General features: G+C 40.9%; 1 protein-coding gene across 1 annotated transcript in view; it reads right to left on the bottom strand.

Moving 5' to 3' along the window:
• LOC122549515 overlaps window positions 1-18,320 on the bottom strand; it is a 109,245-nt gene that overhangs the window by 13,414 nt on the left and 77,511 nt on the right. The window contains exon 4 of the mRNA XM_043689374.1: window positions 8,380-8,465. Within this exon, the coding sequence (XP_043545309.1) occupies window positions 8,380-8,465 (86 nt within the window). The remainder of the gene's footprint in view (window positions 1-8,379; window positions 8,466-18,320) is intronic.

Genomic DNA, 18,320 nt, shown 5'->3' with positions numbered 1-18,320 from the left:
AGATCCTGTTGTAATCTGAGGTAACCCTCTTGGTTGTCCACTACACCTCCAATTTTGGTGTCATCTGCAAACTTACTAACTGTACCTCTTATGCTCGCGTCCAAATCATTTATGTAAATGACAAAAAGTAGAGGGCCCAGCACCGATCCTTGTGGCACTCCACTGGTCACAGGCCTCCAGTCTGAAAAACAACCCTCCACCACCACCATCTGTCTTCTATCTTTGAGCCAGTTCTGTATCCAAATGGCTAGTTCTCCATGGAGAAGAACACCTTAAGGCATCTTTCCCCAACATTCACCACTCCCCTTCCCCACACGCAAACAGCCCTCACCATTCAGAACTTCAGAACTAAAGAGTCACACTCGATTTAAAGCATTCATTTTGTTTCTCTCTCCACAGACATTGCCAGGCCTGCTGCGTTTCTCTAGCATTTTCTGTTGTTGTTGGAAATCTGTGATACAGCTCATGAGTACCAATTAGCATTGAATTTGGTTAGTGTGAATATTGTACCACACAATGATGCACAAATTTTGACAAATCCGGAAGTGAGCCACTTACCTGCCCTTGTAACTCTGGTGATGGTGTCTGCTCAAATTTGATCCTGGGAGTTTACAGAAGAAATGCAGTCAGAACCTCTGAAATTTCTTTCCCGGCTTAAGATTTTAGATTTTAAGAGATTAGGGTTCAGCTGCATTAAGTGTGGTGCTGGGAAAGCACAGCCAGTCAGGCAGCATCTGAGGAGCAGGAGAGTCATTCCTGATGAAGAGCTTAAGAGCTGTGCTGCCTGACTGGGTGTGCTTTTCCAGCACCACACGTTTTGACTCTGATCTCCAGTATCTGCAGTCCTCACTTTCTCCTTCAGCTGCATCAAGTTTGAGGGACTTCCTGAACATAATTTCACTTTGAATATTAATATTTTCTAACTGTTTTATTCTTACCTCTCAATTGAATTGAATTGAATTTATTGTCATGTGTACTGAGGCACAGTGAAAAGCTTTGTCTTGCGAGCAATACAGGCAGATCGGAGAGTTAAATAGCATAGATAAGTAAATAATAGGTAAACAGTGGAAAAAACAAAAACAGGTACAGGCGAATGTTAAGAGTTGTGAGTCCATTCAATATTCTGTAAAATTGTAATATCAACTTCTGATGTGAAAACTAAGGTATAGAACTGGTTCTGCATCTTTGCTTTCCCTTGACACTCCACTACAAGTTTACTTCTGACATTTTTATAGCTGTCCGAGCTCAACTTTTGACTACCCTTTTATCACCAAAAACCTTTATTATCTCTTATGTTTTCACTTTGTAATCATTTTCACATTGCTAAATGAACAAAATATCTCTTTTTGTGCAGATGTCTCATATCGAGTCATAGTGCCAGACCGCACAGAAACAGATCCTTCGGTTCAACTAATCGGTGGTAATAGCTGCCAAATCTGTAATTCATGCAGGAACGTTCTCCTCAAAATGTCATGGCACAAATTTTGCCCCTGAAATAATGGGATACTTATTCCCAGCTTCTACATTCCTTCACGTTGATGCTGAAAGTAACACAGAGTTCAACTTAGTGGGTTCCAGGTGCCACTTGAGAACTAGCCCCTCAATCCCTAACCAATCAATTCGAAGCTAACATTTTGTGCATCTTTACCATATGCAAGGGACATTTGGAAGTGAAAGATAGATGTCTGCTTTCCAAAGGTTTGCCAGCTGACATACTGATGCATTGTATCCCTGGTAGATAACTGCACTGGTTTGGGTGAAATGGATACAAACATACATGGAGGTTGCTCACACTTGTACTTCACCCATCTAAAACTTTCCCTGAAGACATCTCAGCACAAGTATAAAGAGATGCCTAGCATAATCTCACCCAACCAGAAATATTCTGATCTCCAAAATCCCATTCCTGGCTCAGTAGTTTTAACTTTGAAATTCTGTTTTTTTTCTGTTCCTGCTCCTGCATGATGCAGATAAAACATATATTTATATCAGTGAATTCTCTATCACGTTGAAAATTCTGGCCTAATCCAGAGCATTGGAAATTCATTGATGATCTTCCTTCCTGTGAATCCACAACTGGAACACAGATCTTAAAATTCTATGTTAAATCATCTGAACTTGATCACTTGTTGGATCTGTTCTCATCTGATTTGGCCAGGAGGATCTCCAATTTTAATCATCCATCCATTGTTAACTGAGTAGCCCTAAGTTCTGGAATTCCCTCCTTACATGTCTCTGCCTTTCTACCTTGCTGACCTCCTTTAAGATACTCCATAAAAGCTATCTTTGACCCAGCCTTTGATCATCTCACATATTACCTACATACATGCTCAGTGTCATATTTTGTCTTGTAGTGCTCCTGTGAAGTATGTGGAATGTTTCATTGCATTAAAAGCATTTTATAAGTTCACTGCTCTGAACATCACGTCCCTCATAATTTTGTAAACCTCTATAAGGTTACCCCTCAGCCTACAACGCTCCAGGGAAAACAGCCCCAGCCTGTTCAGCCTCTCATCCTCCAACTCTGGCAGCATCCTTGTAAATTTTTTCTGAACCCTTTCAAGTTTCATGGTCTTTTCTGTCTATTAGTACTGCATTTATGAATTCCTTGAATCTATCGATTGCATTCCAAACTGTGTCTCACTCCGGAGGGAGAGAGGTTGATTGTCCAGTGAACACAAGCTATTACAAAAAGTTTGCCATTAGACAGATTGGCGACAGCATACCCATACGCTCGCTGAGTCTGCTTTTCCTTTCAGTTCGCGTATATATATTCTGATAACCTTCCATTCCATTTTCCTGCATTTTCCACATAACTATTGTTTAAAAATCTGTCCATCTCAGCCTTAAAGATATTTAGTGATTCAACCTCAAAAACCTTCACAATTTTCTACAATTGTTCCCACCCACTGATGTGAGATTTAGTGGTCTTTAATCCCATGGCATTTTTTCTAGCATTCTGTGTGGAAGTTGAACATATATTAGATGTTCGATTCCTGTTCGATCACACCACCTTTTTGGCCAGAGACAAAACAATAAACAATACTAAGCTTAAGTGCCTGTAACCTCCTCCCTCATCTTCAACACACAATTCATCCAGGTCGAGGGATTTTCCCACTTTTTATCCTGCTTCAACCTTCAATCCTTCCTCAGCTTCTGTGTCAATTTGCTTCAGGACACTCTGGCAGGAACAGACAGCGAATCCAGGAACTATTTCTCCAAATTGAAGACCAATATATAGTACACGTGTGACATATTATCTGGCTCTATGCACAGATTGCATCCTTGATCCCTAATACTCTCTATTCTTTCTTATGTTACCTTCTTACCCTTAATAAACCGATAAAATGCATGAATTCTTGAAAATATCGCCCACTAATGCTTTTATCAAGCCCCCTCCCCGCTTTTTGACCTTCTACTTACTTTCTTGAGTTTTGCCCTACATGGTCAACGACTCTTCTGGGACCTCTATTGACCTGCTCACTTTATTTCTCCTTTATGCTTCTCTTTCATTGTTAATTCCATTTTGAATATTTGTAGACATCCAAGCTTCACTGGGCTGGTTTCCCTTAATTTCTTCCTCGTTGTAACATGTTGCGGTGATACTCTCATCAATTCCATATTGAGCATGTGACAACCCCCCTCCCCCCCCACCACCACCACCCCAACCCCACGTTGTTCTGCTACAGTTTCACCCAGAAGTAACTGTCCTGTGACCAGATCCTGTCTTTTTTTAAATACAATCTGCATTCAAATTATTCTTATTTTTCAAACATTTTTCTTTTGGTCTTTTCTTTAACAAGCTAAAGTACATGAGTCACGGTCACTAATCCGACAAAGTTCTCCCAATTCTGCTTGCAACACCTGACTGGCTTTGTTCCCCACTGTGAAAACTGGCACAGCACCGCCTACTGATGTATCTGCTACATGTTGATATTAGAGGCTCTCTGGAATAAATATCAAGACATCTGCCCCCTCTTTAAAAATTATCACTGCCCGAATGAATGTTTGGAATAGAAATACCTGAATACAATGATCCTATTATTGTATTTACACATCAGTGTATTGATTATATATCTGCTCCTGTATTTTCTTTTATCTGGGTGTCTATAATATCTCTCCAGTAGTGTGTCTGCCACTGTTTTGATCCTAACCTCAACCCAGAAGGCGTCATTTGAATACCCTTCCAAGATATCTTCCGTCCTCACTGCACTCATTGACTCCTGTGCTGCCTATTGTTCTTGTACTACAGAATATTGACCTCCCTCAAACACATCTATGTGCTGGCAAAAATGTCCAATTCTCTATGCCATCATTTTCACATCAGTCGGTCCGATAATATTCCCTGCATTACGGTAAAGGACATCCAGTCTGTAATATAGCACTGGAATACTCTGTACCCCGGAGTTGTTCTGTCATTTACTGTTTGTTATCAAGCTGAATTTCCATGAACGAGAACTGCAACTCTGGGACTGAGTAGACAAAGTTAAGTGAAGTACAGACTGATTGAAGTACAAAAATAAGGATAGATAAGTCCCCTGGACCATACTGGAAGCACCCGAGGTTACCAGAGGAAGTGAGGGAAGAGTTTGCTGCGCCTTTGACGATGATCTTTGCATCCCCACTGTCCAGTGAAGTATTGCTTGATGATTGCAGGGTTGAAAACGTTATTCCCTTGTTCAGGAAAGGCAATAGGGATAATCCTGCGAAATACAGGTCAAACCGTCTTACTTCTGTCTTGGGTAAAGTATTGGAAAGGATTCTGAGAGACAGAATTTATGATTACTTGGAAAATCATAGTTTGATTAGAAATAGTCAGCATGGCTTTTTGAGGGGTAAGGCATGCCACACACATCTTATTGAATTCTTTCAGGATGGGATCAAACACATTGATGAAGGTAGAGCAGTGGATGTGATGTATATGGATTTTAGCAAGGTGATTGATGAATTACTCTAAGATCGGCTCATTCAGAAAATAAGGAGGCGTGGGATGTAGGGAAACGGGGAAATCTGTCTGTGTGGATACAGAATTGTCTGGCCTGTAGAAAACCGATGGTGGTAGAACATGGAAAGTATTCAACCTGGAGCTCGGTGACCAGTGGCATTCTGCAGGAATCGGTTCTGGGATTGCTGTTCTTTGTAATTTTTTAAAATGACTTGGATGATAAAGTGAAAGGGTGCTTTAGTAAGTTTTACAATGGAGTTATGTGTGGTGTGGAGGGCTGTTGTAAGTTGCAATTGGACATTGACAGGATGCAGAACTGGGCTGGTACATGACAGATGGAGTTCAACCGGGATACGTGTGAAGTGACTCATTTCGGAAGGTCGAATTTGAATGCAGAATGCACGGTTAAAATAAGGATTAGTGGCAGTGTGGAGGACCATAGAGGTCGTGTGGTCCATGTCATAGGACGCTCAAGGTTGTCACCCAAGTTGATAAGGTTATTAAGATGTATGATGTTTTCATTAGCCTGAGACTGAGTTTAAGAGCCGCAAGGTTATGCTGCAGCACCAAAAAGCTCTGGTGGGACTACACTTAGAATATTGTGTTGTGTTCTAGTCGCCTCATTACTGGAAAGACGTTGAGGCTTCGAAGAGGGTGCCGAGGAGATTTACCAAGATGCTGCTTAAACTGGAGGGGATGTCTTACAAAGTAAAGTTGAGAGAGCTAGGGCTTTTCTCCTTGGAACAATGAAAAATGGGACGTGACTTGATAGAGGTGTACAATATGATGAGAGGCATGGCCCCCCACCTTACTAGTTTAAATCCTCCCGAGCAGCTCCAACAAATCTCCGTGCCAGTATATTAATCCCCTTCCAATTTAGGTGCAATCCGTCCTTCTTGCACAGGTCACTTCTACCCCAAAAGAGATTCCAATGATCCAAAAATGTAAATCCTTCTCCCATACACCAGCACCTCAGCCATATATTCATCTGCTCTATCCTCCTATACCTGCCCTCACTAGCTTGAAGTACTGAAGTAATCCAGATATTACTACTCTCGAGGACCTCTAACTCTCTGTAATCTCCCTTCAGATTCTCAACCTTTTCCATTCCTATGTCGTTGGTTCCAATATAGACAATGACCTCTTGATGGCCCCTCACCCCCGTGAGAACATTCTGCACTCTCTCTGAGACGTCCTTGATCCTGGCACCACGGAAGCAACACACCATTCTGATTTTTCACTGCTGGCCCCAGAAACGTCTGTCTGTACCTCGGACTAGAGAATCCCCTAACATAATTGATCTCTTGGAACCCGACATACCCCTCATTCCATTAGAGCCAGTCTCAATACCAGAAACTTGGCTGTTTGTGCTACGCTCCCCCGAGAATCCATCCGCCCCCTATACTTTCCAAAACATCATACTTGTTTGAAATGGGTATAGCCACAAAAGACTCCTGCACTAGCTGCCTACTTCTCTTACCTTTCCTGAAGTTAACCCATCTATGTGACTGTATCTGAGACTTTCCCCCCTTCCTATAACTGCCATCTATCACATACTGTTGTTGTTGCAAATTCCTCATTGCTTCTAACTATTTCTCCAACCGATCCATTCGATCTGATAATTCTGGGTAACTATTAGTTACAGTGAGGCAAACCCTTCAAATTCCCTGACTTTAACAGACTCTTTCAGAGGGTTCCAGATATAGGGGAACCTGATATAGCCTGCCAGATAACTCAATTTCCTGAGCAATTCATAATTCAATTTCCTGGGTAATTCCAAGGGATTGCAAATGGTGCCAATGCACAACTCTAGTCTACACTGCTCCAATGACTGCCTGGCCATCAGAAAATCCAGGCCAAGATTCCAGATGCAGTTTTACCACTTACATCACTCATGTTAAAACTAAGATACATGATCTTCTCAATATATGTGGTGGTGAGTTAAATCGCATAAAAATGATGTTGAATCACTGTCCCAATATCATCTTGTGCCCTTCCAGGTTTCATGGGGCATGTTTGTAGGTGAGTTGGTGAGTTAATGTTGGGTCTGGAATTTAGATTTTATAACTTGACTGTTGTTTTACCTTTATAGACTTTTAAAATATATTTTCTTATCAACCTGATCAAAAATACAAGTACGCCTCTGTAAAAAGTGAGACTTGAACCTAGGCCTCTTGGTTCAAAGGTTACCACAGCATCACAAGAGCCCTTGTGTATTCTGGCTTTAACAACCAGGGAGACCTGCTTACTGTCTGTCAATAATTTGCCAGGGCACCAAGATACACGGAGAGTGGGATATGCTCCTTCAGTTAAATTAACAAGGTGGGAATACTTTGAAGAGTGAAACTGAAAAACTGCTGCAGGTAAAGAGCAGCTGCCCACAGTACAGCTTCTCTGAAAGAATGCTACTTGACAGATGATTGCCAATTTTTTAGTAGGTCCCAACCTGTCTTTCACTTCACTCACCTTCAGTTGCACTTCCCCACTGACAGCCCTGCTTATTCAGTTCCACTTTCCATCACTAGTGAGGAATGAGCAAAACTGAACATCAACATCACAGCTGCAGCTGGAGAAACACCCTCGATAAATCCCACTGCCTTTTCCTCAAGCCCTTGTCCTTGCTGAGGATAGAGGTGATGGAGACTGAGATCCAGTGGAAAGGAGGCAACATTCGACCATGCAATCTATTGGCAATGGTTGAGTTCTCTCAATATGTCTGACACCTCAGGACACTCAGGCTTTCATGACAGGTCACTGCTGATATCTGCAGCCTCCTGAACAAGATCCCATCTCAGTGGAGCATGCGGATGTCAGGAGGGCAGTTCCACCAACACCCCCAACCCCATCCCCACCTCCCCGTCAACGTTGAGGGATCTCTGCCTGGCCCAGAGGTTATGTATTTTGTTCTCCTGAAAAGTGAAATGGCAGAGAGTCATGAGTGTTGCGATTATGTGGATGTGTGAATAATAGAGAGGGACAACACTTGGTTGATGATCATGAGGTAAAGGGCAAGGGCCAACAGGCTGAGTGTTGACTGATAGAATGGAGGATGTGAGGTGCTTTTAGAATGAGAGGAATGGCTGGATCTGCAAGGCATGTTGTCCTGAAGAGTTCTGTGTCAGAGCATGTTGGAAAAGTCAGAATGAGAATTTACACTTGAAAGTGTTACACCAATAGTCTTTCCCACATTTCTGATGTCCTGGATTCTTTGACACATTCAGTCCATGTTGAGGGGACTATTGCTCTGCTGCTGACTGCTTCAGACATTTTTACCCTGATCTGCCCTCATGTCTTTTGGAAAACTCACTTCACTGCAGTCTCTCAGATGCAGCAACTGGTTAAGAGGGAGACACTTGGTGAGCAGTCTTTCCAGATTCCCTCACCATCACTGTGATTGCTTCCAGAAAACAAAAGTGCTGGTGAACGTTTCTTACCTGCATAGGATTCCTTTTCATTACAATTCCTTCCTTTGCCAGAACTGATGTATCATCCTGCCTGCCCTTCCCAATGAGGTGGGAACCTGGAGATAAGATTCGAATGCCATCACTCGTTTAGAGTGTCCAGAAAGCTCAGTCTGCATAGAATGTAAACGGACAATAAAATAATGGCAGATTACACATAGAAGGGGTCTGTGAGTGACTGCGGCGTGTACTGGTTCCTTTATTGTCCTATCAAACATCAAACATGGATCAAAAGCTCATCAGTGACGCTGACTCAGTTTACTTGACATCTAGCTTGGATAGTAAGATAGGACGCTGAATACTAATAAACTGAGTTTAGCCTTTACCAAGATATTTGACAAGCAATAATCCCCCTTCAATCACAACTCACTACTATCTAATGAGAAACTTGCCATGTCACTTATTAATAGCATAAAAGATGGAACAAGATGTGCTCATTGGTGAGATGGACCTCAGTGGGTTTCCCATTCAATTCTCTTCTTGCCATATCCCATGTCACTCAGACCCCTGTAAGATTACACCTTTTGCTTTTAACTAAAGACTGTGAATCATATAAATGCTATCTCTAGCAGCAGAAAGAATATGCATGCAGCAAGACATGAAGTGAATACAGTATAATGCTTTTCACTGAGCTATTTCTAACAGATCTGATAAAGTGATTTTGTTGAAACAGTTCTCATAAGTACTTTATTTGCACCTCCTTGAATACAAAAATAATTAAGTCCTGCGTAAGGGGATCTACCCCGGTCATTGCAGTTCATTAGTTTTCAATCCTCACATACCAAAAACCCCAATCTCTGCATTAATTTCAGCCTTTGAGATGAGATTTTGCATAGAAAACCCGCACCAACGTAATTTGAACAAAAATACTTCCAACATGAACTTACCTTCCATTTACACTCAGGTTTGTTCTTCTTGCTAATAATGATAGTTTTCACTGCACTGGAGTGTGAAAAGCATTCACAATCTAGGGAAACACCAAGAGTCACTGGTGCCCCATGTGCCTGCACATTTTGAATCTGGTCATGGACAATTGATTTCTTAGGTTACTCACACATGTTTATAATACAGTACAGTACTTCCATGATGCTGGGAAAGGACTTGACCAACTTAATGAAGTTCAGGTTGTAAGTTTGCTCGCTGAGCTGGAAGGTTCATTTTCAGATGTTTCGTCACCACACTAGGTAACATCACCAATGAGCCTCCAACAAAGCACTGGTGTTATGTCCCGCTTTCTATTTATGTGATAAAATAGAAAGTGGGACATAACACTAGCACTTCACCGGAGGCTCACTGATGATGTTACCTAGTATGGTGACGAAATGTCTGAAAACAAACCTTCTGGCTCAGGAAGCAAATTTACAACCTAAACCTCACCTTGAGCTACAAATTGTCTCAAAAATCACAAACTTAATGAGGGTGCTCATGGCACTTTGAACCCACTGACAGTACATGGATTGGTGCATGCAGAATTATTTTTTGTTTGTGTTCACAATCTCAATGTAATATGCTGCTGATTGAGTAGCATCTAAGTTGTGCCATTTTCATTAGGAAAGGGTAAATAAAGTAAACCTACATGGGTAGATAGGAGTAGGTACTTCAGTTTGCAGTGGTTGTTTGATTGTTTCACATTATTTAATTTGCTGCCTCAAGTATTTTGCTGGACTGTGCGATAGGGAAACTAAGCTTGGTTTGCATCATTTGGGAGTGCAATGGGCACTTATAAAATAAAACTGAAATAGTTCTGGAGTGCTGGAAGGTAGCCAAATGTTTTTAAAAAGGCAGACTAAAACTCCTGTCGGGACAACTGACCTCCAGACTAATATCAAAATACACCCTATCACAAAAAACGCCATTTTAATTGAATTTTCAAAATCTATTGATTACTGAGCACCATCTAGTGGTAGAGTACACAATGGTTTATGAATGCATAAAATTATTCTTGTTCTGCACAAGCAAATAGATTGATCATATCCTCAGTAATTCCATTGATTTCATGCCATTCTGCATAACATAGCAGAACAGTGTGATTGTAACGAATCAAAGAACATAAGAAAGAACAGCAAAAGAACACGTTTTGTCTTCCTATGAGCACTGTCAAATAACTCTAAACATCAAAAAATGCAAATATGATGCAGAACCACAGAATTGTTACAGTGCAGAAGAAGCCTATTTGGCCCACTGTGTCTGCACTAGTTCTCCAAATAAGTGTTACGATGGTGCCTTTTCCTACATTTTCACTGTAAGTCTGTGCAATGTTTTCTTCAATACCTCGATTAAGCCTGCCTCCACTAATCTTCCTGACTGTGCATTCCAGATCCTAACTATTCACTTAGTGATGGGATTCTTTCTCACCTCACATTTGCTTCTTTTGCAAATTACTTCTCATAGGACAGTGGTCCTGTATGTGATGTCAGCTCAGTGAACCTTCTCTGGGCTGTCTATTTTGTGAAACTTTCCTTCCTCTTTCCCACGCCTGGCTCTAAAGTAATCCCTCAATTGTCAGAAATGCTTCCAAAAACGGTAGATGATTTCCAGGTTTCTGCCAAGATGTGGAGATGTTCCTGCATGTGCTACTGCTATTGTTGCTCACTGCCATCAATCTCTAGGTCAGCTCCCCCGCTTTCTGCTGATCCACCAATGTCCCTAATGGTGTGATGAGTCTTTGAAAGTTCTGTCTTCCTTACCGTGAGTTCACTTCAGTTGTTCCTTCATTTTGTATTTTCCACTGCCATCTGTAAAGTTTGTTACGATATGGAGGCAGAGAATCGAAACAAATCAGCCTTTCTACCTCTGTATTCACAACATAGTAACTTTAAAACCATTGAAGATCCTCAACAATTACCCCAATGGTTCCTCACCAGACTTTTAAATAACCAATCCCACACTTTATGAATAAGCAAATCCAGACACTGGCTTTGTATCGTAAACAAAAGTTCTGGCAACTTATTAAATACACTATAACTTTAGCAGACAAAAATTAAACAAGGTTATCTAATTAATGTCCATGCTTAAACCTTCATTTTGAGTCCCCATTCATACAAAAGACATTCAGACAATTACAAATTGCTGGGAAAGTTCACTAAAGAACAGTGACTGGACCCAAAATGTTAACTCTGCCTTCTGTCCACAGGTGCTGTCAGGTCTGCTGAGTTTTCCCAGCAATTGCTGTTTTGTTTCTGATTTCCAGCATCCACAGTTCTTTGGTTTTATTTGGACAGACAAACAAACATAGTTAAGAGATAAATAAAAGAAAAGAATGAAACTGGCCAGATTACTTAAATAATTTTCACACTGCATTGTTTCACAGGCACAGATGTGGACTCCTTGGTTGCTTTCCTGAAACATTAATTAGGGTTATCTTTTCAGTTCACTGAGGTATAAGTAGTAATAATTTTATCTCAGCTCCAGGCCTGGCCACACAAACAAGCAAAAGCTTGTTTGGTATTTTTGGTTTCCTTTTCCATAAGGTGTCCCAAAATCCACATTCATCTTCCACTCCAAACCAAAATCATGAAAAAGTGAGGATTCTAACAAGATTATATATTTTTATTTTTCTACAGTTTTGATTATGGGAAAAGGACTGTTTCAAAACCAAGCATTACTGCACTTTTAACATCAACTTACCTGACACTCATTGTAAGTTCTGATTACACTTCTATTTGTTCAGGTAATTGAGTGAGGACTGTATTTGGGATGAAGCCGGGGTGTGTACAAAAGGAGATTCTGCTGGCAACAAGTAGCTGATTGGTTAATGGAATAGTGACCAGTTGACGATGATTCTCCCCCATGAACCAGGTAGCTGAACAGTTTGTGCGTATGAATCAGACTTTGGAGACAAAGTTGCTGTCTCTTACAATTAAAAAAAAAGCTCAAGCCTGAAAAAAGCCATATTTTTTACTTTCATGAGCTGCTGCAAACTGTGGCTGTTAACTAATAGGACAGAGACTTTATAAATGAATCAATATGGCTCCTGAAAGTAAGTGAAGGTACCAGGGGAAGTACGAGGAGAAGCATGTCCTAAGAAATAAAAAGGATCATCTCACTGAACCCTGTGGACAGGGAACCTCGAACTGCCTTCTCGGAATTTCCCTTCATCCAGAACACCTTTTCTTTTTTGTGTATCATGTGTGTGTCAGGGAAGTTTTATAAGGGTTTCATAAGAGTTTTAACTAGTAGAATTCTAGTCAGTGGTTCATAATTGTTTGCCTGTAGGTAGAATCTATTTATTTGTAATAGAACTAGAAATCCATGTTAAACACAGAAATCTGGTCCTTGCTTTCTGTCAACATGATTGAAAAGACAGGTACATTTTTATAAAATCTATAACTTTTGTGTTAACTCTGGGAATAGAATTTCCAATCTCTTACACCAGTGAGGCTTAACACATTATGTTTTGTTGCATGCTTGGTGTAGTCTATTAAATAATAAATTTAATAAATTCCTATCCCCTTTTAGTTCAGAAGTTTACTCTACGTATCAGCAACTCAAGACTCCAAAATTATTGTCTGCACAAAACACGCTTATTTGGCACTCAAAAAGAAACTTGTACTCAATAAAACCTTTACTCATGTGTCTGAGAGTCAAAGCAGAGAGTGTCATCAGGTTTAACCTTCTTGCCTCCAGACCTACTTTGTCCGGACCTGGTGTCCATGTGTGGAAAACTGCTTGAGCTTGTCCAATAATCATAACAGAGGGAATGATCAGTTCTCTCCTTCTGGTCTCCATTTAGTTGACCAGCCTACTTCATCCTGAACTGAGCTAGCTATCCTGTTGGGGCACAGTTCCTTATAGATCAATCAGTGCTTACTATCCACAAGCATTGACTCCAGATAGACCAAACTTGCCTTGCCAAGGCTCAGCAATTGATCAGTTGTTGTACCGGCTGAACTTGCCTTATTATGATTTTTTATTATCTTTCATAGCGAATTCCCTGCTTTTCAGCCCAGAAAGCACATCATCAAACAAGATAATCTCATCCCTGCTGATTTCTCTGTTTTCAAGCAATCAACTCATATGTGTTCAATGCAAATTTAACTAAAATTTTAACCTTATCTAATAGAAATTTATTCTAATCTAGAGCAACATGTTACAGGTTTTCAAACATTCAGCTCCTTTAACATTAACACAGTTACACCACATTAGTCAATTTATAGGCTCACAGCATTTCAACTTTGATTACTGTAGACAAACATCATGCCAGTCTTTACAAATTAACACACTCGAACTCAACATTATGGATTTAGCATGTTCCACCCCCACCCACCCTTTGCTTCTTTGCTTCAATTATTTATGTTCAATACATTCATCATCATCAAGTGTCATTACATTAAAGGAGACAATGGGAAAATGGAGACAGGGTGCAAATTGTTTGCATTGGTAGTCAAAGTTCCACAAAGTATATAGTTTGAGTCCATGGTACTTTCTGTAAGAACGTTTTACTTGTAATTTGATCTGGATGCTCATTATCTTCAGAAGAGTTTCTGCTCTTCTACATTTGATTACTTAATCATACCACACTGATATTATCATCAACATGTATGCTTTTGATGTAAATTCCTTTGCTCTGCACTTCTTTAAATTTCAAGCAACATACGTAGGATGTATCCCATCATTGACACCACCACGCAGTTGGTTACTGTTTCACAAGTTCAACAACTGTTTTGATAACTTGCTTTCAAGCAGGGCAGTGCAGTTATGCTTTGCCAAGTCATTGGGTATCCTGCAATATACATGCGGTAGACTAGTTAGGTACACCTTCACGGACACAATGCGTTGAATGATGGATTGTGGTGAGTTAGATGGGAATGGAGAAGTTCAAACTCAGAAATATCTCTTTCTGTTTAATGTGGGATGAAGGCATGGCAAAACTAACATCATGTCCAAGAACAAACATCTCGTTTTCAGAGAGCACATGATCCGACAGCTTGATTATGATCTTTGTAGCATCATTAATCATGTTATCAAACTGCTCCACTTAGGTGAATTTATAGTGTGGGTGCACTTCACGAAGATATTGTGTATGGTGTGGTCATCTACTGAGGCGATATCGCAGCACAAACTGATCAAATCAAATCCTCCACTGAGAATTCTGTCCCAAGAGCTGACAATGTTTTTAAACAGATCTTTGGGAGGCTAAGCTGAAGTCTTGTCACCATTCTGTCACCATCTGATGATACTTCTGTTTATACATAGTACTTTCAATTAATTTCTGGATCTCCTCTTTACATCAAAACACCATAAGATGTAGCAGCAGACTTGTTTGGCCCATCAAGTCTGCTCTATCATTCGATCATGGCTTCAATATGTCTCTCAACCCCATTCTTCTGCTTTCTTCCGTAACCATTGATCCCCTTCCTAATCACCTTGCGCCAACAACATTCAACAAAGACTTCTCTATAATTCTGTAATTCATCAAATTGTATGTAAAACATTTTGTAGTAATCACATGTCACTACAATTGATATGATTTCAAAACATATGGTCTCTTGTTTAAAAAACAAGGAATGCACATTGTTGCTCTTTTTGGAAGCCCCAAAATAGGTCATTTGAAATGTTCACTTAAAATCACTCAAGTGCCTGACACTAAAAGATTGACAATGTCTGATATTTATAATACAGCAATGTGACTCAAAAATGTTGCCAAATAGAAAACGAATATCATTTAGATCTTAAATTTCACAGACATAAAGACAATCATGTCCTGTCTCTGATTTTCTCTTAACATTCTTTTAACTTTACTTTTTCACTCTTTCTGCATTTATCCTGGCTTTCTTAGATGTCAAATCTTCTCCATGATCCCAATCATTTCTATATTCAACAATTCACTACTTATAAAACATTACTACTTGATTTCTTTTGATGGGTAATGAACTCACAGAATGAAATTTTTTATTCTATATTGCCTCTTCTCATTTATCATTTCAAAAAGGACCAGTTTTCACATATCAAAAAGTGTGGCGCTGGAAAAGCACAGCCGGTCGGGCAGCACCCGAGGAGCAAGAGAGTCGACATTTCGTGCATAAGCTCTTCATCTTCATTCAACAGCCTGACCGGCTGTGCTTTTCCAGCGCCGCACTTTTTGACTCTGATCTCCAGCATCTGCAGTCCTCACTTTCCCCCACTTCGCACATGTCTCAGCATTAAATTCCATTAGTCACAAGTTTACACATTGCACTAGTCGTATATATCCTCTTGAAGTTTATCATGGTCCTCTTTAGGGGAAATCTCTCCAAAATATTGTTTTGGATCTGATCTTTCCTGGGACCTTGTCACTGGGATGGTATCCAGGCTTGCTGCTAGGTAGCTACCTTGATTGAGTTTGCAGCCATTACACAGCAGAAAAATACCCCAAATTGGATCCTTAATTGTCATAATTATCTGCTTGCTGTCTGGATGTAAATTCCACGATTTTTCCAAACCTACAAATTGCAAATCCATCTTCACAGGGCCAAGAATTTTCTGTTAGTATTTCTAACACCATGCTGACTTTGTATTATATCACCACTTCGACACTATTGCTTGATCTAAAAGTATTATAGCTGTTTATACATCAGATGGGTATTACATTCTGGCCATGTCAGCAACACTGACATCCCATAAAGGAATGCTTTACAGAAATTGCTCATTGATGACATAGACAAGCTTGAGGCAGTTTTATGGGCCCAACTTTGGAATCCTGACACCTACTGGAACACCCAGATCAACATTTCAGGTTGAACTGGAACTAATTCTGGAGAGAGCTCATCGACCTGGAGCATTGGCAGGGTATTTACCAGGCTTCTGAAAATGGGTTGGCAGGCAGGAGGACCGGTAATGTGACAGCAGAAAGCATCAGGAGAAAATCCTTGTCCTCATCATCACAGGATATTTTGAAATGTGGGAGTGACTGCAATCCACCAACTAGTGGCCAACTAACCTGATTTCACTCACCAGTTAGAATCATAAACTCCCTACAGTGCAGAAAAAGGCCATTAAGGCAATCGAGTCGGCACCAACCTTCCAAAGAGCATCCCACCCAGACACCCTATCCCCAAAACCATACATTGAATGATTAACCCACCAAGTCTGAACATCCCTGTACACTATGGAGCAATTCAGCATGGCCAATCCATCTAACTTGCACACCTTTGGACTGTGAGAGGGAACCAGAGCACCCAGGAAACCCACAGAGACACAGGGAGAACGTGCAAACTCTGCACAGACAATCATGCAGAGTTGCATTCAAAACCAGGCCCTGGGTGCTGTGAGGCCACAGTGCTAACCACTGAACATCCGAGCTGCCTAAATGGCAGTTTTTAATCATGCTGGTATTTTATTGGCATCAGACTGACCTTCCTTTAGGGGGTTTACTCGGTGAGTTTTGCTTCCCAGTATTTTCTGGGTGAGCGGATAATCTTTCTTCCCTGAGGACTCAAATCCCATAGGGTCATTCCTGCAGTGATGGCAGTCCCCCTTATGTTACCGGTCAGTCTACCCTTGCCTTGTCCCAGCAAATTAAAATCATTTCTCATTGCCCCTTAACATGAACCTGCCCTACTCCCAGCATTCTTAGTAGCAACAGCTCTAAAAGCTTGCCAAGGCTACAGGGCAGCTGACCCTCCGACATGGCTGGATCCACACGGATATGCACTGCTTTAATTAATTTGTTGACAGTCCAAGCTGCAATCTCTGGGATGTGTGCCACAGCCAAATCCCATCAGAAATCATCCAAAACCTGCTGAGTATTTACTGCGTTTTTATTTAAATATCTAATGTTAGCTGCTTAACCCCATTCTATATTGATTCAGTATCTCAAACTCAGTCCTTTTCCTCACCTAAACTTATTGTTGTAAAATTTCAGACAAATATTGAGGATGTTTCATTTTCTCATTTTCTGATTGGCTTATGCAAACATTTTTTGTGATGTATTTGTCTCCTGTTATTCAATTTCTTTCCCAGAACTCTATTGGTATATGGAAGGGGTGGTATGACATAAGGGGAAGAGAAGATTCGGGACTTCCAGTCGAAAATAAGAGTCCACTTCTTGTTTTACCTTCTGAACTGTGCTTTCACAGATCTAACTCTGATGCTGCATTGCTTTAGAGCATGGTTACATTTTCCTTTTTACTGATCCTGTGATTATCTGTCACTGTATGACTCAGATCTGCACTAACCAGTGCAACCTCTCAATGGACAGTGCAGAAAGGCATGCCAGGAGCAGCACCAGGCATACCTAAAATTGGGGTATCAATCTCATGAAGCAACAAACAGAACTACTTGCATGCTAAACAGGATAAGCAGCAAATGATAGATGGAGGTAAGTGATCCAACAACCAACAGATCAGATCTGTGCTCTGCAGTCTTGCCACATCCAGTGGTAAATGATGGTGGACAATTGAACAACTCCCTGAAGGAGGAGGCTGCACAGATATCCCCATCCTCAATGACATAAGACCCCAACACATCAGTGTAAAAGATAAGGCCGAAACATTTATAGGAATCTTCAGCCAAAAGTGTCAAAGCAGATGATCCATCTTGGCCTTCTCCAATTGTCGGGAGAAAGTGATTGAACAACTCCCTGAAGGAGGAGGCTGCACAGATATCCCCATCCTCAATGACATAAGACCCCAACACATCAGTGTAAAAGATAAGGCCGAAACATTTATAGGAATCTTCAGCCAAAAGTGTCAAAGCAGATGATCCATCTTGGCCTTCTCCAATTGTCGGGAGAAAGTGAGGTCTGCAGATGCTGGAGATCAGAGCTGAAAAATGTGTTGCTGGAAAAGCGCAGCAGGTCAGGCAGCATCCAAGGAGCAGGAGAATCGACGTTTCGGGCATAAGACCTTCTTCAGGAATAAGGAGGGTGTGCCAAGCGGGCTAAGATAAAAGGTAGGGAGGAGGGACTTGGGGGAGGGGCATTGGGAATGCAATAG

Source organism: Chiloscyllium plagiosum, chromosome 4, assembly GCF_004010195.1.
Source record: "Chiloscyllium plagiosum isolate BGI_BamShark_2017 chromosome 4, ASM401019v2, whole genome shotgun sequence".
Lineage (NCBI taxonomy): Eukaryota > Metazoa > Chordata > Chondrichthyes > Orectolobiformes > Hemiscylliidae > Chiloscyllium > Chiloscyllium plagiosum.
Note: the sequence above shows the minus strand (reverse complement) of the source record. Positions and strands in the feature narration are given on the sequence as shown.